The sequence below is a fragment of the Myotis myotis genome, unplaced genomic scaffold, assembly GCF_014108235.1.
Source record: "Myotis myotis isolate mMyoMyo1 unplaced genomic scaffold, mMyoMyo1.p scaffold_m19_p_3, whole genome shotgun sequence".
Classification (NCBI taxonomy): domain Eukaryota; kingdom Metazoa; phylum Chordata; class Mammalia; order Chiroptera; family Vespertilionidae; genus Myotis; species Myotis myotis.
The window spans coordinates 36,208,793-36,235,665 of NW_023416335.1; the positions used below are offsets into that span (position 1 = coordinate 36,208,793).

General features: G+C 41.4%; 1 protein-coding gene across 5 annotated transcripts in view; it reads left to right on the forward strand.

The window, feature by feature from the left end:
- Positions 1 to 761: 761 nt before the first annotated feature.
- Positions 762 to 26,873, forward strand: part of NALCN (sodium leak channel, non-selective) — a 309,491-nt gene continuing 283,379 nt past the window's right edge. For 4 of the 5 annotated variants that reach the window (XM_036300871.1, XM_036300867.1, XM_036300869.1 and 1 more), the window contains exons 1-2: positions 762 to 1,134; positions 21,702 to 21,848. In XM_036300871.1, the coding sequence (XP_036156764.1) occupies positions 21,741 to 21,848 (108 nt within the window). In that variant the 5' untranslated portion in view covers positions 762 to 1,134; positions 21,702 to 21,740. Of the gene's footprint in view, positions 1,135 to 21,701; positions 21,849 to 26,873 lie in introns of those variants that run through there. The other variant, XM_036300868.1, reaches the window with a different exon arrangement.

Sequence of the window (26,873 nt, forward strand, 5' to 3'; positions counted from 1 at the left end):
CCAGAAAAAACATCTTTAATGAGTGTGCGTGTGTGTGTGTGTGTGTGTGTGTGTGTTGTATGTGTGTGTGTGTGTATGACTTGACGTCCATCCCTTGGACTATATCATTTTGTGATATGGAACTGTTCTTTCTTCAGGTGTTCAGGCTCTTCTTTTAGAGGGAGCTTCATTCAGTCTTCTCTCTCCCTCTCTATCTATGTGCCTGTGTGTGTACGATGTTAACCACTGTTAAGGGTTCCTGGGTGAGTTTAATATCTGACTACAAGGCCGGATGCCATCCCCAGAGTAAACTTTCCAGGGAGTGCGAATAAGGACAATTGTCCCCTGGGCCTGGACATGGTGCTCAAGATTCCCAGGTCTCCCTAAGCCTGTTCTGCTAGGCGCCCAGGCGACATCAGACGCAGCTTCCTGTTGGGGTATTCTTACAGTGCATGGAGGTAACTATTAGTTTTTGAATGGACATCCAGTTTTATCCACATAACAAAATATTTTAATTTTAAGGACAATTGTCAACAGGCTTAGAGGACCCAGGCTAAGTGTCACTGATGCACTCCTTCTGTAGCGATTTCACACTCCAGGGTGAAACAGTCAGCATCCTCAGATACTGTGTCCAGTAAGACAAGACCCCACACGCGCACAACGCACGCACACGGACCTGCTGACCCCTGTGCACTGGCCTGGCGTGTGCCCCGCGTGTGTCTGCTGTGGTGCACACGGCCGAGCTCAGTGAGCACGACAGAGACCAGGAGAGGAGCTGGCAGCGCAGAGCCCAGCTGTTGCTGAGGCTGCCAGCGGCGCCAGAGGAGGAACCTGCTGGCACCGACCCTCCCGCTCCCCACCAGCTGCCCCGCAGCCTCCGCGGCGGTTCCTCCTTTCGGCCCAAGGCAACCCCTGCGGGAGTGTCAACTCTGATTTTTTTTTTTTTAAAGAAAAAGCCCCCCACCTCCCTCGCGGCAGGCCCCGCCGCCCCGGCGGCAGTAGCGCGCCGCACGCCCAGCGCGGAGCCGCCGCACCGGCCGGAGCGCGCGGAGGGAGCCGGGAGGTGAGGGTCGCGTCCCCGCGGTGGGCGCCGCCCTGCCCGCCGCCGCCGCCGCCGCCGCCGCACCATGACCGCTCTGAGCGCGGGTGTCACAGGTTGGTCACGGCCTCCCGCAGCCCGGGTGCGCGTCGGTCACCTTCGCCCGGGCTGGGCCCAGGCGGGCGGGGACGGGTGGGGCGAGGACCCGGCCCCGGGGGAGGAAAGGGCGCCCCCACCCGCGGCGGGGAAGGGGCGCGGGCCGCCGAGATGCGCCTCCCAGCCCCGGCCTCCGAAGCGCGCGGGTGGGCGCTGGCAGCCCCGGGCCCGCAGACCTCGGCCTTCCCGCGGGCATCAGGGTGGCAGGTGGTTGGGGATGGGTGGGTTCCTGGGCCCGGCTGCCCCCGAGGAGGAATGCGCAGGGTCGGCACCGACCGACTCCAGCAGGTTTCAGAAGGGGCCTGGGCCTTGCCTGTCCCAGCCCTTGCGCCTGCGGGCTGCTCTGGGCTCCATGTCAGTCATTTGATGAATTGCCCTGGCTGAGCAGCTCTCATGAGGGTGGCCACACAGCAAGCAAAACGCTGAGCTGCCAAAGCAACACCGTTTTGTCTTTGAGCCCCTTGGGAAACTGGTGTGCACCTCCAGGCTCAGATCTCCAGGTGGGCCCGGAGCCCTGAGCAGTGGGGGGCTCTCCTACTGCCTGGAATTTTCCCCTGTGAGAATGGTGGAAAACTCTGAACACAGATCCTGATAAATTCTGGAAATATCATGGGATAACTTCCAATCTCAGGCATAATTTTTCAGGGAATATATTATTACTTATACACTCACAAGTTCGGGCCTCTGGGCCATAGTCTGAATATTTTGTAGGTCATCAATAGGTCCTCAATAGGCCGGTATTTCCTTGGTGGTGAAATGGGAGGTGGGTACCGGTGATTGTGCATAAGAAGGCTAAGGTTGGAGACCTTTCATAGGGATCGGAAATGAACAGGTGGCTATTTTTAAAAATTTATGACTCATATTTTCATAGCTACAACTGTGATTTCATTTGAAATTAAGTAGAAGAGGAGAGGGTAGATTTATGGCCGTTATCATTGAGGCAGACATTCAACAGGAGTGGGGTTTTTTTACAGTCAGAGATTAAGTTTCATCAGTTCTAAATAAAAAACCATGGCTTCTCAAATCTCTACAACAACAAACATTTGTTTCCTCACTGGTTGGCTTTCATTCTGTGGGCCTTTCTGTGGTGTATTTTGAGCCAGCTATTGCTAAAACCAAGCAGAGTGAAGGAAAAATCAGTCTTGGAAGAACATTTTTCAAATGATCAGGCCCCTGGGACCCTGTTATATGTTCATAGAAGACTTGACATCTTGGCAGAACAGATATGCTGACACTGATAAGGACTATACTAGAAGCTCCATAGAAGTTGAAGACAAGTCATGTCTTGTGAGTTGGCGGTAATGTACTTATAACTTTGGCTATGATTTGTAAGATATTCAAAAGAGGAAAATGTTATACTTTTAAAAGAAGACCTATTCAAAATCGTATCATTTGCTTGCAGTTTAGAGAACTGAAGATTTGAGTGGCGTTTTCTTCTTCTTTGGGTATGGAATTTCTTTGAAATGTTTTCCATTTGCTTTGCTTTTCTGCATACATATGTGTGTGTGCATGCACATCTTGGTACACATCATTGTACATCACCATTGATAAACAATAACACTTATCAATGATGCTGAGATAATTTCAGAATCTTCATGGCGATGTAAAATTATCCCAGGGGAAAATAATCACGTGGATTTAGAATTTCGGAAGAAAAAAAAAATTACATATACCCACAGCACTATATTCTAATTGTAAGCCACGCACCAGGCCAGGAGCCAGGGATTCAGTGAGGAAATAAATGAACCCACACTCTAAGAATCTGTCAGGAAAGACAAATCTCTAATTAAGTGGATAGACAGTGAGGTATCCTATTTTCTAGTTTTGATTTGGAAGCTCTGACATTCAGTTTAAAGAAATTATGAATTGTTCCTCCAAAATGGTATCAAAATTTTAGAGTTTGACTATCATGTTATATGATTCTTACCTATCTCAAGGACTTGTGCAAGAAGTTTTTGCACCTTCAAAACTCTGTGCAAACATTTAATATTTAATTTATCCTTTAAATTTTAAAATAGCTGGACATGATAGAAATGACAGAAATGGTCAAAAGCAGAGAATAAACACCCATTGTCCTTGCCAAGCTAACCAAAGGATTGTAATAATTGTGTATTTGCTCTATCCTTTTAAAGACTGCATACTCTGTATAGTTGTAGTAATGGTATTGTACAATTTTTATACTGGTTTTTCCATTTAATATTTATCATAAGCATTTTTCATGTTTCTATAGGATTTTATTACTTAGAAAATTGTAAAGGCTATCCAAGAAGACTATCCCCCATGAATACAGCCTCACTTATGTAGCCATACTTCTGTCATTGGAGAGTTACTGTTTCTAGTTTTTCATCATTATGAATGTCTTGATAGATTGTTAGAGTATAGGGATTTATTTCTAGTGAATGTTGTATTTTTCATGGTATATTCAAAACAATGTTATTTCTGGAATATGGATTGTTTAGATTATGGATATATAAATAATTACGTATATATCATACACATATATTATGGATATGTGCATATCTTCAAGCTGGTTTCTTAAATATTTATGAATAAGATGTTTTCTGAGATAGATATGCTTTTTTTATTTGTGGATCACTTTCCCTCTTTTACAGGAATAAAAGGAGATAAAATAATAGCTTAGCTTAGACTAAAGAGCTTTGCGTTATATAAAGACTTGCCCTTTAACAAATTCATATATAATCCATATTGATAAAATGTACCTCTTAGAGTAAAATCAACATAGGAATGCTATAAAAGTAGTAAGCTGGAAAAAAAAGTAAATGCTAGGTTTTTTTAGGAAAAAGGAGTTTTGAGCTCCAGAGTATAATTATGCTTTGTTGCTTTTCTACTCAGACTTCAAATAAATGACCAAAGCAATTTATATAGTGAGAAACTTGTACCCCACAGGTACAGGGAGAAGAACTCTGTTCGCTCCCAGGCTGTAGGCTACAAGGCATTTCTCATAGATTCAGTACAGATGGAACTGGCCTAATAAGACTAATGGTAAAACTAAGGTTCAGGTCACAAGTCTCTTTCTAAGAGAGTTGTACAAAAAATAAGGAACTTAGCTCCCTGCAGAACCGCTTGTGGTGAAGGGGTGAAGACGGAAGTTGGGAACATTCTGTAGCTAAGACAGAATTACTTGACTTCTGAAGCAATTTTTCTGTAAGAACTCAGGGCAAGTGAAGCCACACAAAATGGAAAATGCTCAGATGGCAGGAACTGAATCCACGAGTCCAGAGATGGGGCAGGAGTGGGGTTCTGTGGAGGGAGCCCAGGAGAATCAGAAGGTGAAAGGTTGGAACACTGCAGCCAAGGGAATCTCTGATGTGGAGCTTAAGAGTTAGACATCTCCAATTATGCAAAGGAAAGAAATGAAAAGAGCACTGTGTTTGGGGCGAGGATGATGAGTGTGGAAGACAGCCGACAGAGACACACAAATGCTCTTCCTGACAGGGAGATCAGAGCAAACAGAACACAAGTGTTCTAAGTGACACGCAATAATTATTTTCTTTTAGATGAAGATGATCTCATCCAAATATGCTGATGATTAGTTATCATGGACCAGGATAAATTAGTAAAAAGTGGTCAACATATAGATATAAACTGTTGAACACTTTGAATTTGAAAGGAAAATTTGAAAGGAAAATATCCTATTGGTATTCTAGTAAAAAAAAAAAAAAATTGCCTATTCCCAAAGGGAAAACTTAGACTGGCTTGATATATCCTCTCCAAACTGAAATATCGACAAGCAGAAAAATAATATCCTGAAAATGTACAATTCTGAAATATACTAGAACAGTTCTTTTATGATACTAATATTGGCCAAAAGGGCAATATAAAAAAGGTGAAGAAATACCTAATAAGCAAGTGCTACCAAAAAAAAAAAAAAAGTAAAGTAGAAGTATGTAAATATCAGAACAATTGTTCCAAAAGTAATTAAATGAAAATTTTTTAAGTAATAGGAGTTACTATCTTTAAGGAAATTATATTTACAAGCCTCTTCTATATACTAATTTTCATAGCCTTATAATATGTACTGCTGAAAGTATTCTTATGTGTATTTATTGGAAGACATGGCCCATAGATGCAGTGTTTCTGAGAAGGGTTCTATGACCTAAGATGGGATAAGGAATCATTTCAGCTTAGGAAGTAAATAACAAAATAGAAGTAGAGAGGAAAAGAGAGAAGATAGAAATGTGAATGGATTCACTAAAAATTAGGAAAACTTAAGATCTAGTAGAAAAAATAACTAAGAACCATAGCACCGTGATCTTTAAGGCATGCTAATCTGTAGTTATCTAAAGGATACATTAGCCTGTCAAAAAGTAAGAATGAAGTCAGGAATAGGAGAAAAATAAGAATGGGAGTCAGTAAAGGAAGGTATTGGAGAAATCAGGGATGAAATTCTGAGGATGAGTTAACTGGAATCAGACAGACTCCAGTGATGGAATGGAGAGGTAGACAGTAGAGATTTATCAATAGAACAAATGCTAACAGATCTTGGTGACCAAACCAGAAAATGAATGGGAATGATGAGTAAAGAATAAATCCAGGACTTTAAGCTTGGGTGATTGTGGCATTTTAGTTTTTATTTTGTTATGCCTAGATAAAACAACTAATTACATCTTTATCATTCAGTTAGCTGTAAATCTTTTGTTTCATTATTTAAAAAATTATTCTCTTTTAATATTTTTATGAAATTTATAGATCAGTTTCATGTATTACTTCTGGAGCAGAGGAAGGATCAGTAATACTTCTTATTGTTGAAAGTACAAATTCTGGGAGCCTGTATCAGACAAGATACAAGACAAGATACAAGAGATGGTTGAAAATACTATTGAATATATTACAAAATTTGTCTGAGGTTAAAAAATATCATGGATAAAGTGAAATAAGTCAGTCAGAGAAAGACAAGTATCACATGATCTCACTCATATGTGGAATCTAAGTAACAAAATAAACTGATGAAAGGAGTGGGACCAGAGACATGGAGGCATAAAACTGAGTGCGGAATCCCGGAGGGAAGGCGGGGGTGGGGGTGGGGGTTGGGGGTGGGGGTGTAGGGTTAGGGGTGGGAGGGGTGTGTGTGTGGGGGGAGTAATCAACCAAGGACCTTGTATGCATATATGCATGGTCCATGGACATAGACAATGGGCTGGTGAGGGCCTGGGGTGGGGGTGGGATGGGCTGGAGGAGATCAATGAGGGGAAAGGGGGGGATAAATGTAATACTTTCAAAAATAAAGAATTATTTAAAAAATATCATAAATAATGTAAAACTGGGATAGGCATTTTTCAAGCATGGAAACTTGCTTAACTATTTCTCCCAAGAGCTAAAGAGATTAAGATAAGCATTGTAAATAAGGAATTTAAATTTTCAGCTATAGAGCTTGATGGATTTAGAAACACCTTTCATTAAATTATTCTTTCTATATCCCTCAATTCAATGTATATCAATATATATGGAGTAAAAAGATATTAAACTCTGGAGAACCTAAAAACAAACTTTCTCGCCTGGCCAGCATGGCTCAGTGGTTGAGTGTTGAGCTATGAACTAGGAGGTTGCAGTTCGATTTCTGGTCAGGGCACATGCCCAGGTTGTGGGCTTCATCCCCAGTGTGGGGTGTTCAGGAAGCAGACAATCAATGATTCTCTCTCATCTTGATGTTTCTATCTCCCTCTCCCTCTCCCTTCCTCTCTGAAATGAATAAAAATACAGTGGGGCCTTGACTTACGAGTTTAATTTGTTCTGAGACCGAGCTCGTTAAGGAGCTTGTTAACTCAAATTACTCTATCAACTCAATGCAAAAAATCGGCCGAGAGACAGCTGGTATCTCAAAAAACTCGTTAGTCAGGACACTCGTAAGTCAAGGCCCCACTGAATACTTAAAAATTAAAAATAAAAAGAAATAAAACCAACTTTCTACTTTTTAGTAAATAAAATATTAAAACATTTAAAAAACTGACTCAACCCTGACCGGTTTGGCTCAGTGGATAGAGCGCCGGCCTTCGGACTGAAGGGTCCCAGGTTCGATTCCAGTCAAGGGCATGTACCTTGGCTGCGGGCACATCACCAGTGGGGGGCGTGCAAGAGGCAGCTGATCGATGTTTCTCTCTCATCGATGTTTCTGACTCTCTATCCCTCTATCCCTCTCCCTTCCTCTCTGTGAAAAATCAGTAAAAATATATTTAAAATAAAAAACTAAAAAACTGACTCAGTTGAACTAGGCAATTTGCTTTTGCTTCCCTTCTTTCAATAAATGAATAGCTATTTAAAGGTATATTCTAAACTAGAAAATTATAGTAGAACTAGTGGCCCAGTGCACAAAATTTGTGCGGGGGTGGGGGAGTTGCCCTCAGCCCGGCCTTCACCCTCTCCAATCTGGGACCCAATCCAGGACTACTGGCTCCCAAACGCTCGCCTGCCTGCCTGCCTGATTGCCCCTGACCACTTCTGCCTGCCAGTCTGATCACTCACTAACCACTCCCCTGCCAGCCTGATTGATTCCTAACTGCTCCCCTGCCAGCCCGATTGCCCCCAACTGCCCTCCCCTGCTGGCCCAGTCACCCCCAACTGCCCGCCCCTGCTGGCCTTATGGCCCCAAACTGCCCTCCTCTGTTTGCCTGATGGCCGCTAACCATCTCTGCCTTGGCCCCCACCACTATGGCTGGGGTGACCAAGGAAGCCAAGCCTCCAGCCACTCTCGGGCCTGCTCCGTGGCTCTGGCCAGCGCTGCCATCTTTGTCACGTCAATTTGCATATTCCCTCCTTATTGGCTGTGGGTGCTGCCATTTTTATCGCATAGTGATGGTTAATTTGCATATTACTCTTTTATTAGGATATTTAAGAAAAAACAAATACCTTAGTAATTTTATAAGACAAAAATTTATTCTTGTATATAAAATATATTCCATATATTTTAGAAAATTCTGAAATTTTCTGAAGAAAAGTTAAAAATAGAACATACTGTGCATACATAGTTATACATCAAAATTTTTGTCTCAGATTTCTATTTTGCTGTTTTGCTCATAACAAGTCTATCTATTTTCCCTCCTCTGCCTCGCAACCAATCTTGATTATGCACAGTAAACTCTATAGGTATTAAAATGCTCTCCTGAGCATTTGGACCAGTGATCTCATCACTAATTGGGACCACTGCTGGGAAGGTGTGTAAGAATCACCCAGGGAGTGTTTTAAAAAAATACCATTTCCCATGCTCTACTATGGGAGCTTCTGATTTAGTATGTCAGAGGTGAAGGATGAGTGTGGTTGAAAATGTTTAAAAACCCTTGGGTGATTCAATGTTAAGCAGTCTTTGGAAACAACTATTTTTTTTTAATATTATGAACTCTGTTCTACACATTTATTTTTAAAGTACAGTTGACATTCAATATATTAGCCTCAGGTTTACAATATAGTGGTTAGACATTTATACGACTTCTGAAGTGATCCCCCCACCCCCGCACCATATATAATTACTACAATATTACTGACTACATTTCCTATACTGTACTTTACAGCCTCATGACTATTTTTAAAAAAGTATGCTTTTATTAATTTGAGAGAGAGAGAAAGGGAGAGGAAGAAAGAGAGAAACATCTATGACAGAGAAACATCATTTGTCTGCCTCCTGTATGCCCCCTACTGGGGATTGAGCCCACAACCTGGGCATGTGCCATGACTGGGGATCCAACCAGTGATCTCTTGATGCATGGGACAACTCTCAACCAAATGAGGCACACCGGCCAGGGCCCTGTGACTAATTTGTAACTGCCAATTTGTACTTTTTAATTCCTTCACCTTTTTCACCTAGCCCCCCAATCCTCCTCCCACCCAGCAACCATCAGTTTGTTCTCTGTATCTACGAGTCTGTTTCCATTTTGTTTGTTTATTTTGTTAGATTCCACATATAAGTGAAATCATGTGGTATTTGTCTTTGTCTTACTTATTTCGCTTAGCATAATACTATCTAGGTCATGGAAACTACTATTTTAAACCACTTGCCTTCTGCGGCCAAACTTTATGGATTCATATTACAAAATTAAACAACCACACGTACACAAAAGATTGATAACTCCTTTCAATTTTCCATACAATTTAAGTACAGTGTGGAAAAGTTTTGAAAACCATTATTTTAAACCATTCACCTTCTTTGTCCAACCTTTGCAAACTTACTACAAGATGAACTAACCACAATAAAAATAGATGATCTCCTTTTTTGATTTTCATAATCTTTAAATGATAGTGGCCATTTATCAAAATAAAATGTCTTTCACTGCACTATTGGATGATGAGAATCATCGAAGGCTCTGTCTTTGGGTGGGAGAGCCTTTTGGGGACTACTCTGAGATTAGGAACCTTGACCTTACAAAATCATGTGATCAACCTGTGGTAATTTTTAACTCTGACATTTTTCTTTAAAAATTTTTTAAACCTACACTGTACCCAGAATAACTCACATTATAAATGCATAATATCCTTTTTAAAAGTGAAAGACAAGGACTTGTTAAATGGATTTACTGAATTTTCTGAGTAAAGATGGAGAGAGGCTGCTCAGCCTACATGGGCAAACTGATCGCTTCAATCTGTAATCAATGCTACAGTAATTTAGGTGACACAAATACAGCTTCATTCCCTCTCCTACTGCTTGGATGCTTTAGTTTGGCATGCAGGCTGCAACAACAAACAGATGGCGGGCCATCATAGTGTATCCTCAATTCCTTTAGCAAATCCAATAATTTTTAAAGGTCAAAGAAAATTCCATTTTCACAGTTAAAAATAAAAAAGAAACAGAACAGAATCCTTGGCGAAGTAATGACACTGTTTTAAGGTATTTGTAGAAAGAACTGGAAAAAAAATAATGTGCTTCTTTTTTGGGGATTTAGTAAGTAGACTCAATATAAAAAGCAGAGAACTATTTTCTGTTTTTAATCAGTGTGTTGACAAAAGGAAAAGGGAAAAGAAGAGCCTGTGTTTGGAGATGGTCTTTTGAAATGTTTGGCTTCCTTTGTTCAGTAGCCCATCTTGGGTGGCCCTTGAAGACCTGCTGAGGCTGGACCATGCATATAACACTGTTTTTGCAGGGCTATATCCTGATTTAGTAAGGGCCAAGACATAGATGAAGCACCCAGATGAAAAGTGCATTTGGAGGCAGAGCAAGGCCAGGGAGATGGTTGCTGTTACCCCAGGTGTCAAAATTTCAGTGGAGTCCTAGTTCTCCTGCTAAAGTGGTCTGTTCTGCTACATCACTGGGCAGATATGGAACCTGGGTGGTTTTAAGAGAGTAAACAACTCGGCTGCCTGCCTGTCTCCAAGCAGAAGCCTGATTAGAAGGAAGGAAAGATGCATTTAGCCTCTGAGAGTTCATGAACAGAGGAGAGTGAGGAGAAGCTTGCTTGGGAGTGGCTTGAAAGGACTGGCATTGGCCCTGACCGGTTTGGCTCAGTGGATAGAGCTTCGGCCTGCGGACTGAAGGGTCCCGGGTTCGATTCCAGTCCGGGGCATGTACCTTGGTTGCGGGCACATCCCCAGTGGGGGGTGTGCAGGAGGCAGCTGGTTGATGTTTCTCTCTCATCGATGTTTCTAACTATCCCTCTCCCTTCCTCTCTGTAAAAAATCAATAAAATATATATATATTTTTAAAAAAGGACTGTCATTGTAGTTCTAGGGGTAGCCATGATGTAACTTAATTTCACTGTTAGATTTGGGAGAGGCAGGAATTGGAGACTGCTTGCCTTTGATTTCTGGGAAAGAAGACTCTATTCATAAAGGCATGGAAAGGTCAGATTGAAAGACATGGCCAACCCTGGCCGGTGTGGCTCAGTTGGTTGAGCATCATCCCAAGCACTGAGAGGTCACTGCTTTGATTCCCAGTCAAGGCACATGCCAGGGTTGTGGGCTCGATCCTCAGTAGGGGGAATGCAGGAGGTAGCAGATTGATGTTACTCTATCTCATTGATCTATCTCTCTCTTCCTCTCTCTTAAACATCAATAATTATATATATATATATATATATATATATATATATATATATATATGTATATGTATATGTATATGGTGATTCTTTTAAAAAAAGGAAAGACAGCTGAATACCTAGGGCGTAAAGATCAGAAATTGACCTCAGGCAGGGCACCTACCCTCTCTAAACCTCAGTTTTATCTGTGAAATAGGAATAATAGAAAACCAGTCCCACTGCGGATGGCAAAAAAGTACATGAGATAATTCACTCAAACATCAGTCTCACACATCATAAGTCCTCAGCAAATGTTAGATATGATTTGTTTAAACTTAACAATTATTTTCATATTTTACTCATTTCAAAGAATTACAAATGAAATTTGTCATTTTTGCACAGCATTTTAACTTTACAAAAGTTCTTGAGGTTCAAAAGTAAGAATCAAATTCTCCACACCATCTCTCTCTTTCTCCCCTATCTCTGTTCTCCCAACAAAACATACTCACTGGGTTCTAAGCTTGCTGTCAGCTCATGTGGATCTGGGCAAGGTTGCCTCAGACTTTTAATCTGTACAATGGGAATAATACTAAAAAATTTCAGAGATGTATTAAAGCCTTGGAATAGAGCCTGGCCCAGAGCCAGCTTTCAATAAACATTTGTTATCATCTTGCAAGTGAAAAATATATATAATATTTAAGCTTGATTCTCTTCTAAAATTCTACACAGTAGTTGATGGACCATCACCCTACCCTAAGAATTGATAAAATGCATAACATTAGGAACAGCTTCAAGAGTGTGATAAATTCTATCACTGGAAGACTTTTGGATTGTAATCTATTGCAAACTTTCAGACAGTCCAGAAGTCCTTTTTGCAAACTCCATGATGTGTAGTCATTCTCTTTGAGAATATCCAGAAAAGAGCTTACCACCTCTCCAGATAGCCCAACGTGTTACTGGAAACTTTGAGATTAAACAGGTTTTTTTTTTTGTTGTTGTTGTTGCATAAATAGCTACCAATTACTAAATTCTATTGATAACTTCCATTTAGTCGGGATTCTCCTTGCTGGGATAAAAAACACTACAAAACAAAATCACCCCATTGATTATGTTCTGAACTTGGATTATTAGTATGGCAGGATTTCTCTCAACAAATCCCTTCTTCCTGCTCTAGTACATTCTCTACAAAAACATACAATTTTTTACCCATGTGTCATAAGTGGAATTATTTTCTAGTTTTCACATTCTCAGCATAGTCAGTCAAGAATTTCTGAGACTAAGCCCTAGCTGGTTTGGCTCAGTGGATAGAGTGTCAGCCTGTGGACCCTGGGTTTGATTCTGGTCAGGGGCGTGTACCTCAGTTGCAAGCAGTTTCCCAGCCTGGCCCCTGGTCAGGCATGTGCAGGAGGCAACCAGTTGATGTATTCCTCTCAAATCAATATTTCTCTGTCTTTCCCTCTCTCTTCCACTCTCTCTAAAAATCAATGGAAAAATAACCTCAGGTGAGGATAAAAAAGAAAAAAAAAAAGAAAAAAACTTTCTGAGACTAAAACTAACTCTAGGAAACTAAGAAATCTGTCATATTTAAGAAATAAAGACAACTTTCTATTTATGCTGGGGTCCAGCCCCAGCGGGTCCAGGGGTTCCCCAAAGGTGTGGATGGAGTCGGCGAAGACTATCCACCCTCTTCCTACGGTGGAGTCCTATCCATCCCGAGAGTGGGGCTTACCTAGGGGTCCCTGTTCAGGCGCCATATGCTGGGGTCCAACCCCAGCAGGTCCAGGGGTCCCCAAAGGTGTGGATGGAGTCGGCGAAGAAGGAATGACACGGAGACAGCGTTCAGTTGATCAGCAGCCTAGCCAGTATCTCTAGCCAAGTTCTGGTCAGGATCTCCAGCGAAGTTCTGGTTAGGATCTCCAGCCAGGTTCTGTGTCCATGTTCTCTTGCTAGATTCTCCAGCCAGGTTCTCCAGGTTATCCAGCCAGGTTCTGTAGCCATGTTCCCTCGCTAGGTTCTCCAGCCAGGTTCTGTCCAGGTTCTCCAGCCAGGTTCAGTCACCAGGTTCTAGTCAGGTTCTCTTGCCATGTTCTATCCAGGTTCTGTAGCCAGGTTCTGTCCAAGATCTTTTGCCATGTTCTCTCGCTAGGTTCTCTCTCTAGGTTGTGTGGCCAGTTTCTGTCCAGGATCTTTTGCCATGTTCTCTCCAGTGAAGTTCTTCTGTCTCTAGGTTCTGTGTCTAGGTTCTGTGTCCTGTTACATCTGTATTTATACCAGTTGATTCCAATCCTATCAATCTCTATTCCAAAGGTTAGGGCGTTTCTTATCTCCATTCCAGGGAGTAAAGATTATGTAGCTTAAGCATGATTGTTCATAGTTAAAGTGATTAATTACCCGCCTGGCACTTAGTTAAGGGGTTTTATTCCCTCCCTAACTTCAGAGGAAAATCCCTACCTGGGGAAACAACCTTTCTCAGAGAGGTGACCTTGGTTAAAACACATAGTGCCAAGAAGGTGAGCAAACATATTAAGAACAGTATGCCATATATGCCATATATGCCAGGTCCCTTGAAACAGCAAGGATGGACCCGGGAGCATATTTACTTGTTAATAAGATCATCAGATTGGAGTTAAATGCCTTTTTCTCATTTTTCCCCCCTAAAATTCAGAGGAAAGGCAATAAAAGCATAATAGAATATTTTTAGGACTCACCCTCAAGGAAAAAGGCTGGATGAATGAATAATGACTTCAAAAACCTGAAAGTGACATTTAAACAGATTTGATGTGAAGTTTGGTCATTTATTGCCAAAAAAGAAAAAAAGAAGAAAAAGAAAACATAGACACATTTTTACAAATGTGTGGCTGGAAAAACTACAAATGAATCACATAGTAAAAATTCAAATTTTAGAGATAAAAACTGTACTATTTTCACAACAATAATTGATGCCAAAAGAATTTCTAATCACCAGGTTCAGTAAGAATATGGTGAAAAAGTTTTCTTTTTATTATTTGTCTATTTTATAATATAATGAAATTTTAATTTAATAGTTCCATACACCACTTGTCTTGGTTCATCTCTATGTCTAAGTTTCCTCATATGTGAAACAATTCTAAGAATTGAGTTACATGATGTATGACATTCTTAAAGTAGGCCTGGCACAAGATGAGCTCTCAGTAAACATTTTAAAAAATTTTATCTTTATTGTTGAAAGTATTATAGATGTCCCTTTTGTGTGTTTTCCTATTGACCCCCTGTACCTGCACCCACTCCTCCCAGGTCTTCACCACACTATTGTCTATGTCCATGGGCTATGCATATGCTATCTAATAATAGACAAACATGGTAATTAACCATAACTTCGCTACCCTTCCCATTGGCTAATCAACGAGATATGCAAATTAACTGCCAACCAAGATGGTGGCTGGCAGCCAGGCAGCTGAAGCAAACAGGAGGCTTTCTTGCTCCAGTGAAGGAGGAAGCCAAGGTTCCCCGCCTGCCACTGCTGGGCTCTGAGCTTGCACTCTAAGCAACTATGTTGCAATTATAGAAGCTAAAAAATCCCCAGAAACCTGCTTTCAGCCGTCAGAGCTGGAGCTGAGACAGTGTTTCAATTATAGAAGCCAAACACCCCAGATACCTGCTTTCAGCAGCCAAGGTCTCAGAGCTGGAGCTGGGCCTCAGAGGTAAAGCCAGCTCTCAGTTCTAGTGACAGCCATAGACGGTAAATAAATCCCAGAAAAAAAAAAAAGAAAAAAAGGAGAGGTTGGGAGCTTCAGTCGTCTGCCAGCCTGAAAAAGCCCCTCACCCAAACTGGCCAGGCACCCCAGTGGGGACCTCCACCCTGAAGGGGGTGCGGCCAGCTGCAAACAGCCATCATCCCCTCATCCAGGCTGGCCAGGCACCCAAGCAGGACCCCCACCCTGATCTGGGACACACTTCAGGGCAAACCAGCCGGCCCCCACCTGTGCACCAGGCCTCTATCCTATATAGCAACAGGGTAATATGCAAACTGACCCTAACAGGAGAAGGACTGGGAATGACTGGTCACTATGACACACACTGACGACCAGTGGGCAAACGCTCAATGCAGGAGCTGCCCCCTGGTGGTCAGGGCGTTCTCACATGGGAGGAGCTCTGCTCAGCCACAAGGTAGGCTGATGGCTGCCAGTACAGTGGTGGTGGTGGGAGCCTCTCCCGCCTCCTCAGCAGCACTAAGGATATCCGACTGCAGTTTAGGCCTGCTCCTCGCTGGCAAGTGCACATCCCCTGAGGACTGCTGGGCTGCCAGAGGGATGTCTGATTGCCATCTTAGGCCCAATCCCCTGGGGAGCAGACCTAAGCCAGCAGGTGGTCATCCCCTGAGGGGTCCCAGACTGGGAGAGGGCACAGACTGGGCTGAGGAACCCCCCTCCCCCCCCCCAAGTGCACAAATTTTTGTGCACCAGGCCTCTAGTCTATATACATAAAAGCCTAAGCGACCGGCTGACTGGCTGGTAGCTATGATGCACAATGACCACCAGGGGGCAGATGCTCAATGCAGGAGCTGCTGAGTGACAGCAACTTTGCAGAGTGCCCTCTCGCACTCCAGGACCTCCCGGGGGATGTCGGACTGCTGGTTTCGGCCCAATCCCCGCAGGCCAGGCTGAGGGACCCCACCTGCTGGAAGGACCCTGCTCACTCCACAGATGCCCTTTGAGCCCTGGCGCCAGCCCAGGTGCGGCCGGCTGGGGAGGGACCGTGGGAAGTTGGCTCTAGGGCATGTCCGGCCTGTCTCGCCCAGTCCTGCCCCTCCAGCCACCTTCTAATTAATTTCCTTTCAATGTGCACAAATCCGTGCACCAGGCCTCTAGTATGTATATAAGTTCCCTGGTTAATCTCTCCCCACCCACCCCCACCCCCACCTTCCCTCTGAAGTTGGTCAGTCTGTTCCATGCTTCTATGTCTCTGGATCTATTTTTTTCATTAGATTTTACATATGAGTGAGATCAGGTGATACTTACCTTTCTCTAACTGGCTCTTTTCACTTAGCATAATATGCTCCAGGTCCCTCCATGCTGTTTCAAATGGTAAGAGTTCCTTCTTTTATACAGCCAAGTAGTATTCCATTGTGTAAATGTACCACAGCTTTTTTATCTACTCATTTGCTGATGGGCACTTGGGTTGTTTCCAAATCTTAGCTATTGTAAGTTGTGCTGCTGCTATGAACAGGGGTGCATATATTTTTTTCTGATTGGTGTTTCAGATTTCTTAAACATTTTTGTTGGACAAATCTGTTTTTACATGGTAGTCAACAGAATTTGGGAGGATATCAACTGATGAGCTCACTATTTTACCATGGTAAATAACTCATTTTCCAAAATCATTTCATCTCCTTTTTGTGAGATTTGTAGTAGGTCTCTCTCTCTCTCTCTCTCTCTCTCTCTCTCTCTCTCTCTCTCTGTGTTTGAGGATTATTTTTTTTAATAAAATAATTGGTTTAATAAATATTTATTCTATTTTAGAACAGATTCTGTCTTTAATACTTTCCCTTAAATGGTTTTGATTATTAACATCAAAGGCAACTAATTGGTACCACTAAACGGGAGACACTGGGGTTGCTGGAGTCCAGCATGGGCTGTGAGAAGTGAGCTCATGGAAGGAGGTGCAGAGTGCTGAGAGAGTGTGGGACATGGTTTTCAGTGCCCTTACCAGGGAACCAAGGTGATCTGGGCTTGAAGAATGATGGTAGTTTTAGCCATTCAAGATGGAGTGAGAGTTTTCATTCTTTTTAGATGAAGGCTTAAAAGTGCAGTTGCTGGGCTGTATAATAGTTCTGTGTTGTTGTTTTTTTAAATTTATTTTTATTGTTGAAAGTATTACTGGTGTCCCCTTTTCCCCCATTGAACCCCTCCACCCCACTCCTGCCCTCCAGGCTTTCACCTCCCTATTGTCTGTGTTCATTGGTTATGCATATAAACTCTTTGGTTAATCTCTTTCCTTCCCCCTTCCCCCTTCCCCCTTTCCCCTTCCCTCTGAGATTCTTCAGTCTGTTCCATGCTTCCTTATCTCTGGATCTATTGTTTCTCTCTCTCTCTCCCCTCCCCTCCCTTCCTTCCGCTCTCTCTAAAAATCAGTGCAAAAAAATACCCTTGGTTGAGGATTAACAAACAAAAAATTAAAAATTGATAGTTCTATTTTTAACTTTTTGAGGGGCCCCAATGTTGTCTTCCATAGTGGCTGTACTCTTACTGGTAAAGGCCTCAGTTTGTACACATAAGTGACCAGAAGAACAGTGGTTGATTTTGGTGTGTTGTCAGTTGTAGTGACACCTAATGCTTAAAAATAAATCACTGACTTATGTATTCTTTGGGGGCTTTTTAGCATCAAATAGATGCTGTGAGTCTACTAGAGAGGTATGTTTCTCTTGTTTACACTTTTATCCCCAAACTTTAAATCTTTCAGTTAAACAAATCACACACACAAACATAACACTTCATGAGTTAAGTATGGGACTAGGAAGGTCTGCTGTGGGACTGGCAGCAGACAACAAAGAGGGCACTGCTGGAAGAAGGAGCAGAAGTGGCTTAGAAAGGTTGAAGGATGGTGGGTAATGGTATGTTTCACCAATTCAAAGTAGAGCATGCGGGTACAGGTATGAAAGGAAGTGCAAGTAAACTCAGTGGGACTGTGTCCTTGAAACATCAGGTTAAGTAAAGTAGGCAATTTGTAAGTTCTACAGATGCCTTTGCTGTTCCATGCTGTGTACCCAGCATATAGCCCAGTGTCTGATACCATTTGGATGCGCGTATTTTCTGTGTGAATGAATGAGAAAGAGAGGATCAGCTGAGGTTTTTCTGGAGAGCCCCTATCAGTGTGTTGGGAAGTTGATTTCTGATATGAAGGACAGGATATATTTAAATGGTTGATATGTGTGGCAGTCCAGATCCGAGGTCCCGTGGCTTAGAAAGGGCTCTAGCAATGGAGATAAAGTGAAAGGGGCCTTGTATACCAATGGAATGAGGAACAACAAAAGAAATCACCTGTGAAAACCTGTGAAAAGAATATCCATGCAGTCCTTCTGCAGATGTGGGTCCTGAAAAGCTCAGGGTAGTGGGATCTGGAAATTGAGACTGATATCAAGTCGGCCTGTTGATTTTTAAGTGATGCTGGTGGTGGTATGGCCTATATCTAAGGGAGAAGCAGCATAGATACATGATTCAGTAATAGTAGCTGGACACCAACAGATGGTGGTGGAAATTGTAAGAGCAGATGCTCATTTCAGAGGTTGAGTATAGAGAACAGACACATGGGACAGTAAGTAAGGGACATGCTGTAAACCATAATTTAGAAGACAGAAGATTCAAAACAGTTTCATGCAAACCCGAGAGGCTTACAAGGAGAAGAAATGACCTATAATGTTGCAACACCTCACAGTTAAAGAAAACTGAATTTATTAGCTTTAATTTGGTCAAGAGAGAGCTGGAATGACCTAAGGAAAGTATATAGCTATCAAAGGATATAAAGCTGGATGTTAACCACTTAAAATAAAACAAATGAACCCAAGTAACTCTTCTGTCTGAGCAAAAGATTTATCAACGAATATATTGTAACTGTGTGGCCTCCTCATACTATTGAATATTTAAATACCAACTACTTTTAAAAAGTGTGACACATCTACTGGAAGCCTTATATTTTTGAATTTAATACAGTGCCTTATAAAAGACACTTCTGCAAACAGAAAAAAATATTAGGTTATAAATACATAATGGTGATAAGGCTAAGATACACAGAAGCAATTTCCTATCAAAATAATAAGCTTACCTAGGATACTTAAATATGCCTGCTGTTCTTTATCAGGGGAATAACAGGTTTGCTGCACTCAGATATATTGATTCAACATAAATAAATGTGAAAAACAATATTTATGTATGTAAAGGAAAATTATTACAATCTATTGCCTCAAATTAATCTTGGAGTCTTTATATGTCTGTAACTTGAATTTATTTTGCTACTTGCATGCTTTACATAATATTTAATATTATTAAATTGGTCAGAATGTCAGTGATTCAGGAGCTAGTTGTTGAGTTTTAATATGTGCAGAGTTTGGACAGAGAGTTCAGATAGTTTTCTTGGGCAGTTTGAGTTGGGGGCACTTTTTCAGTCGGTAAAATGAGGTGAAAGTGGATGACAACTAATGCCACTCATTATAGTTACATTATTTGGTGGGCCACATAATAGCCAACATGGAGATTTAAAAAAAAAATGAATTCTGGATAAACAAATCTGTAATCACTTGTTTTGCTTTGGATGAGGTATTTATAATCAAATGCATGGCATTCATACGCGAAGGTGTCACATTTATGAATAAAATATTTTTTCAGATGCAATTTAGGGCCAAGTCATAAGAACAGTAAATGGCCATTCATAAGTCTCCACTGACTCCTTGAAAGTGATATTAAAGCTAATAGTTAGGTCTATAAAATTTTCTTTTGAACAACACTGTGAAGCCACTCTTTATCTTATCCCCTGCATTGTATAATCGTGAAGGATTTCTAAAAGATTCTGTATTCAGTTTTGGGTACATAAGAGACTGTCATTCAAGAAGCATCTTAAATTGTGGCCACCAGATGTTTCCCCCCACAGTAAATCAGAGAACAAGCATAATTTGAATATTTTGCATACATTTGCATATTGATGTCAAGTGTCCCTAACTCCAATTATGTAAAATAAAATTCATTAGTGCAGCATACTGCAAAGTTCATATTTAAACCCAATATTCAGGACAAGACAAACTGGAAATACCTAGAATATCTTAAAGCAAATTAGTTTGGTTTCTTCTGCGAATATGGGGGTTAGGCACATATACCTACCTACCTAGGTGCATCAAGGAGAACATAGATATAGAGGTAGGTGCTCAAACATAGGGACTCAGATTCAACACCCATTTGTCCTGAGCTTTTGTGTTCTCCTTCCCAGTAAAAATTGCAGTTGCACACACTATAAACACATTGTTTCCATCTTCTGCTTCCTCTGGGATTGAGTGGCACTCGTCCTTGGTTTGGGTTTTTCTCTAGCTTCACGCAGCAGCAGATAAAAGAGCCAGTGCACCTGCCTGGGGTTAACACTACTGCATTTTCTTTTCTTTTCTTTTTTTTTATATATTTTATCGATTTTTTTACAGAGAGGAAGTGAGAGAGATAGAGAGTCAGAAACATCGATGAGAGAGAAACATCGATCAGCCGCCTCCTGCACATCCCCCACTGGGGATATGCCCGCAACCCAGGTAACATGCCCTTGACCGGAATCGAACCCGGGGACCCCTCAGTACGCAGGCCGACGCTCTATCCACTGAGCCAAACCGGTTTCGGCAACTACTGCATTTTCTTGACATGGCATCTTCACCACTGTGAGCTGCCTGGAGGGCCTAATCCCTCCCTTATCTTTTAGAAATTCTCCTAATCAGTGCTCAACATCAGTGTGGTCAAGGATAAACACCTTAGGTTTTGTAACCAAATAGAGCTTCTTTTAAATTTCAAGTTTGCCTAGATGGCCTTGGTCAAGTTATTAGCTGCCCCAAGACTGGAGTTTCCAGTGCTTTCATAAAAAGACTAGGTGTTTTCTTTCTTCCATTAGTTGTAAAGAATAAGTAAAATATCATTGCAAAGTGTCCCAAACATAGTATATATCCAAAATACATTTACTCCTCTTCTTCCTCTAAGATTCAATCCAGGTGTTAATCAAATAAGAAATCTCTCTGTGGATACACAGGGTCATCAGGCACCACCTGCCTTTACAACATCTCTTGCACTTACTCGCTTTGTGTCCTGAAAGCAGGACGTACGGTAGGCCTCCGTTCAGTGGCTGCTGGATGGAGGGTGGTAGCAACGGCTAAAGGGAGGTGACATATAGCAAGATGTAGATGACACAGAATAGTGGAAATTTATGTGCAAGCAAGCATCTCATCTCCCTCTTCAATGTAATCTGGGTTTACTTCAGAGTAGCTGAAAGAATTGATATAATACAGTTCATAAGAGAAAAAAAATAACTCCATTTACAGTAATTTCTGCCCCATGCTCTCTGGCTCACATCCATTATGGCAAGGATACACTCAGAAGATCAACTTGGGGCTGTCATTGGAAACAGATGTCTGTGAGTGTCCCATCAAATTAACCCGAGGGAAAATCCTGGGAACATCTGAGTATTTCATCTGCATTGGCCAGCTGTGCTCTGGCAAGACTGCCTTTAAGTGGAGGCAGCTTTAGGTGTATGAACATAGACCTCGAAAAATTTCTTACTAATGTGTGTACTCTTAGGGGGAAAGTTCATCTAGACCAGTGGTCTCTAAACTGGCATGCAAACTGTTTAAGAAGTACACAAGATGATCTATTGGGTCGCGAGAAAAAAAAGTATCAAGCTTTTATTCATATTGATTTTTATCGCATTCTTTTAAAATTTCTGTTTGCATATGTTTATTATGTACAGTATAACGGAATGAGTGTGTGATCAGTATATGACTGGGCATCCATGAGGCACTTGTCTTTTTAGTGATCAGGGTAAAGATGGCTTAGGTCGCTAACAGAACTCTCTTTCCCCAGACTGCCGTTTTGTGCTCCCTCACCAGCGCTAACTCCAGCATGCTCAAAAGGAAACAGAGCTCCAGGGTGGAGGCCCAGCCGGTGACTGACTTTGGTCCTGATGAATCTTTGTCAGACAACGCTGACATACTCTGGATTAACAAGCCAGTAAGTGTCTTCTTTGAAGTATGGAGTAGCACATGCTGATTTAAAGGAAATTTGATTCATATATTCAAAGATCATGTACCCTTTGGCTTTGAAATGTGTGTTTGAGCTGCAGTTGACTATGGATGAGTCTAGGAGTCTGGAAGTTAAGAACAAATGAGATGAAATAATGAGGTTCCTCTCTGAGTTACTCACATAGGAAGGTATGTGAGTACCTCTGCTCTCTTCCTCTGTGCGTGCTGTCCTGTCCTCACTGTCACCAGGTGTAGAGATAATACCACTTCACAGGCTGATCCAAAGCTGACGTCCCACATGAGTGACCTCTTCTACCAAGCTTTCATTACTTACAGTTCTCAACGTGCATGAATCTGTGAGGAGATAATCAAATGTTTGGAATTAAAGGTCTCCTTCTGAGTTGCAAGTTTTGAGTAAAAGTAAAGGTTAATTAGATAGTGCATAGTATCTCTGAATAACTTTGTCACCTTCTCTGTCTAATTAAGCTGGTGGGAACTTGAGGGGGAGATCTGTATCATTGTGTATTAGCCAGGCGAACAGCCAGAGTTAAGGTGGAATGGCATATCCATGGGTCTTGGAAACTGAGCTCTACAAGCCAGAATAGGATCAGCTTCATTATTTGTCAGAAATTATGCTGGGCTCAGAGGATGCAAAAATGGAAACAACACAGTTCTGATTCACTACGTTGCAGTCTGATATGCATAACATATATGTTACCTATATACAATACACATTTATACTTACATACAAATATAAACTAGGATAAGTGGAAGCTGAAGTAAGGAAGTAAACTTACTCTCAATACTTGTCTGTTCCTTGAACATGATCAAGATCATCAGCCATGGTCTTCCTGACCTTTCTAGTCTTTCTTCATCTAACTCACCCTCCAGACCTCTTCCCCAGCCTCCTCACATTTCCTCCCATGTTTTCATTTATGTTCACATAACCCATCTTCTTTATGATCATTGAAACATCATTATTATCCACATTGCAAATAAAATGCTTTAATTTATATTCAAGGCTCTGTATATTCTGCCTCTAACTTGTCCAGCAACTGCCCTTTCCTAGATCGATACCCTGTCCACTTGAGCCACATCAGTGACTTCCTGCAATCTCACAGTTTCCTGCCCAGAGGCCCTTTCCTTGCAACTCTGATGAGTCAAGTCCCCCTCATTAACGAAGTCCGTTTCAGATATCACCTGTGCCCCATCCACTCTGAAAAGTTCCTCATTTGACCTGCACCACAGACAGAATGAACCTCTTTCTTTTCAACTAATTTTATATTTGTACTGGTGGCCCGTTGCACGAAGATTCGCGCTATAGGCCTTCCTTCCTCTGGCTGCCGGCACCGGTTTTCCTCTGGCACCTGGGACCCAGGCCTTTGGCCTCCACTCCGGCTGCTCCTAGCCCCTCCTTTCCCCCCCAGCTCCTCGAGTGGAGCCCAGGGCAGACTGGAAGCCTGGGTTGCCCCCAGTGACCCAGGTCCCCAGCCACTCCTTGAGCGGAGCCCAGGGCCGGCGGGAAGCTTGGCTTCCTCCGTCTCCGGGAGCAACCCAAGCTTCCTGTTCATTCCAGTTCCATGGCTGCCGCCATCTTCAGTCTTCAGTCTTTGCTCCATGCCTGCTTATGCAAATCAACTGCCATCTCTGTTGGGTTAATTTTCATAGTTGCTCTGATTGGCTGGTGGGTGTAGCGGAGTGGCAGAGTGATGGAGTGATGGTTAATTTGCATGCTTCTCTTTTATTAGTGTAGATATAAGTATACATTTATATTGAATACTAGAGCCCCGGTGCACAAAAATTTGTGCACTCAGGGGGGAGGGGGGATCCCTCAGCCCAGCCTGTGCCCTCTCGCAGTCTGGGTGAGGGGCTGAGGGCTGTTTTCAGGCTGGCGGGTGACTGAAGCTCCCAACCGCTCCTTTTTTTCTTTTGTTTTTTCTTTTTTATTCTGGGCCAGCTTTAACTCTGGCTCCAGCTCTGAGGCCTCTGCTGCTGAAAGCAGGTATCTGGTTTGTTTGTGTTCTATAATTGAAACTCTGTATCAACTCCAACTCTGAGATCCCGGCTCACTAAAAGCAGGTTTCTGGGGTTTTGTTTAGCTTCTATATTTGTAACTGTGTTTCAAACTGCCAGCTCAGAGGCCGGCAAGGCAGGCGGGGAACGTTGGAGTCCGTCATCACTGAAGCAAGCAAGCCTCATTCATGTTTGCTTTAAGTTGCCTGGCTGCTGGCCGCCATCTTGGCAGGCAGTTAATTTGCATATCTCGCTAATTAGCCAATGGGAAGGGTAGCGGTCGTATGCCAATTACCATGTTTCTCTTTTATTAGATAGGATAAATAAAATATATATGTTATGCACATCAGACTGCAAAGTAGTGATGAGTCAGAACCTTCTTATTTCCATTTATTGTCCTCTGCATAATTTCTGACACACAGTAAGTCTTGCATTTGTGTTGAAATAATTGAACAGAATAGAGAATAGAGTCCACCACATACAGAGCTTTCTGAGAACTTCTAACAAAGGTAGTATTATAGATGTAGCCTTGGAAACACTAACTAAAATAATTAATACTTAGCTAGAATTCATACTTTACATTTGAAACAGATTTGTTGTGGAGGAACCCTTCTTTTCGAGATCTTTTGCGTAATTAAATCTTTTGTGTTGGAGCTAAATTCACACACTGATGTTTACTGAAGCAGTTCCTAATTACATGAAAAGTACATCAATCAGCAGTGACTTATATAGTATGACATTAGTGGCATTACATCTTCATGCAAATATTATAACTGTCAGATTAATATTAAAACCCACCCACCAGCCTACAAGTGTCTGAATCTTTTCAAAGTTCTGACAGTCTTTTCTATATTTTCATCTTGGGTGCTTGCCAGCTTGCATAGATGCAGGGCCTACCTACTACACAAAGCAGCTTTTGTTCAAGGGGAATATAATATTAAAAGATTAACAAATAACATTTAAATTATATTGAAGAATTGTCTACTAATTAATTAAATAGTAATACTAACTGGGTTTGGCATAAAGGTACAACCAATATGTTTTATCTCAGGTATTATTTTTATAATAAAATAGTGTATGTGAGTAATTGTATGTCCTACACATATGCACAGGTATACACACACAAACACACATGCATACACACATTTATCTTAATTAATTAATTAATTAACTTATTTATTAAATTTATTGGGGTACAGGTTTCAAGTGTACAACTCAGTAAAACATCATCTGCACACTGTATCGCCTCAAACTCTCTGTCTCCATCCCCCTCTCTGCCTACCTCCACCTAGCCCCACCCCACTTTCCCTCTGCCTATCACCACACTGTTCTCTGTGTTTATGTGCTATATACCTACCGCTTTTTGCTTAATCCTTTTACCTTCTTTGATCCAGTCTCCCAGACCCCTCTCCTCTGACAGCTGTCAGTCTGTTCCCTGTATGCATGCCTATGTTTCTATTTTGTTAGTTTATTTTGTTCATTAGATACTATATAAAAGCAAGATAATATGGTGTTTGTCTTTCTCTGACTGACTTATTTCACTTAGCATAATAATCTCTAGGTCCATTCATGCTGTTGCAAAAGATAAGATTTCCTTTTTTAATGCTGCATAGTATTCCATGGTGTAAATGTACCACAGCTGTTTTATCTGCTCATCTACTGATGGGCACTTGGGCTGTTTCCAGATATTGGTTATTGTAAATAGCACTGCGTGTACATAGGGGTACATATATTCTTTTGAATTGGTGTTTTGGGTTCCTTCAGATAAATTCCCAGAAGTGGGGTCGCTGGGGAAAAGCCAGTTCCATTCTTAATTTTTTGGGGAAACTCCATATGGTTTTCCACAGTGGCTGTACCAGTCTGCATTCCTACCAACAATGCATGAAGGTTCTTTTTTCTCCACATCCTCAACAGCACTTGTTTGTTAATTTATTGATGATAGCCATTCTGACAGGTGTGAGGTGATACATCATTATGGTTTTAATTTGCATCTATCTGATTAGTGACATTGAGCATTTGTTCATGTCTATTGGCCATCTCTATGTTCCCTTTGGAGAAGTGCCTATTCAGGTCCTTTGCCCATTTTTAATTGGATTATTTATCTTCCTGGTGTTGAGTTGTATAAGTACTTTAAATATTTTGGATATTAACCCCTTATGAGATGTATTATTGGCAAATATGTTTTCCCATACAGTGGGTTCCCGTCTCATTTTATTGATAGTTTCTTTTGCTGTGCAGAAGCCTTTTAGTTTGATGTAGTCCAATTTGTTTGTTTTTTCCTTTCTTTCCCTTGCCCAAGGAGACATATTGGAACAAATATTGCTATGCGAAATGTCTGAGATGTTACTGCCTGTGTTTTCTTCTCATATTTATATGGTTTCCACACATTTATCTTTTTAATTCCTACTTCTCTATGTTGGGTTTAAGGAAAATCGTCACACAGCATATACACTGCTAGAATGAATTGCACAGAAACTTTTTTTTTTTTTGGAATTTTGGAAAAGATAAGTTGGCTAAATTTATATAATTTTTCTAAATAATATTATCTTTTGAAAATTTAGGCTGATATCAGATTTTAAAATATATTTTTAAGAATTTTACATGTAAGATACATATGGAAAGAAAACCCTACACATGGGCAGAGTTATGCATCATTTCATTTTAAAAAGCATTTGTGATTTGTGCTAGATACCAATAAACATAATATGGTCTCTATTCTATGTTTTAAACATTAAAAAGTTTAAAAGTAACAGTACATCAAGTTTCCATATGAATAAGTTACTAACATTTTAATTGAATCACAATCACCCTGTATTGAGGCCTGAGCAATGTCACAGCTAGATTTTGGCTCTTATTAATGCATGACCACAGAAAGGTTTCTTAATCTTCCTGAGTCTTAGTGTATTGATGTGAAAATTAGGCTGATTTGAGAATTAAGTTATGTAAAATATGTGAAATATTTTATATGCACTTAACAGACATTGGTTTCCTTTTTCATACT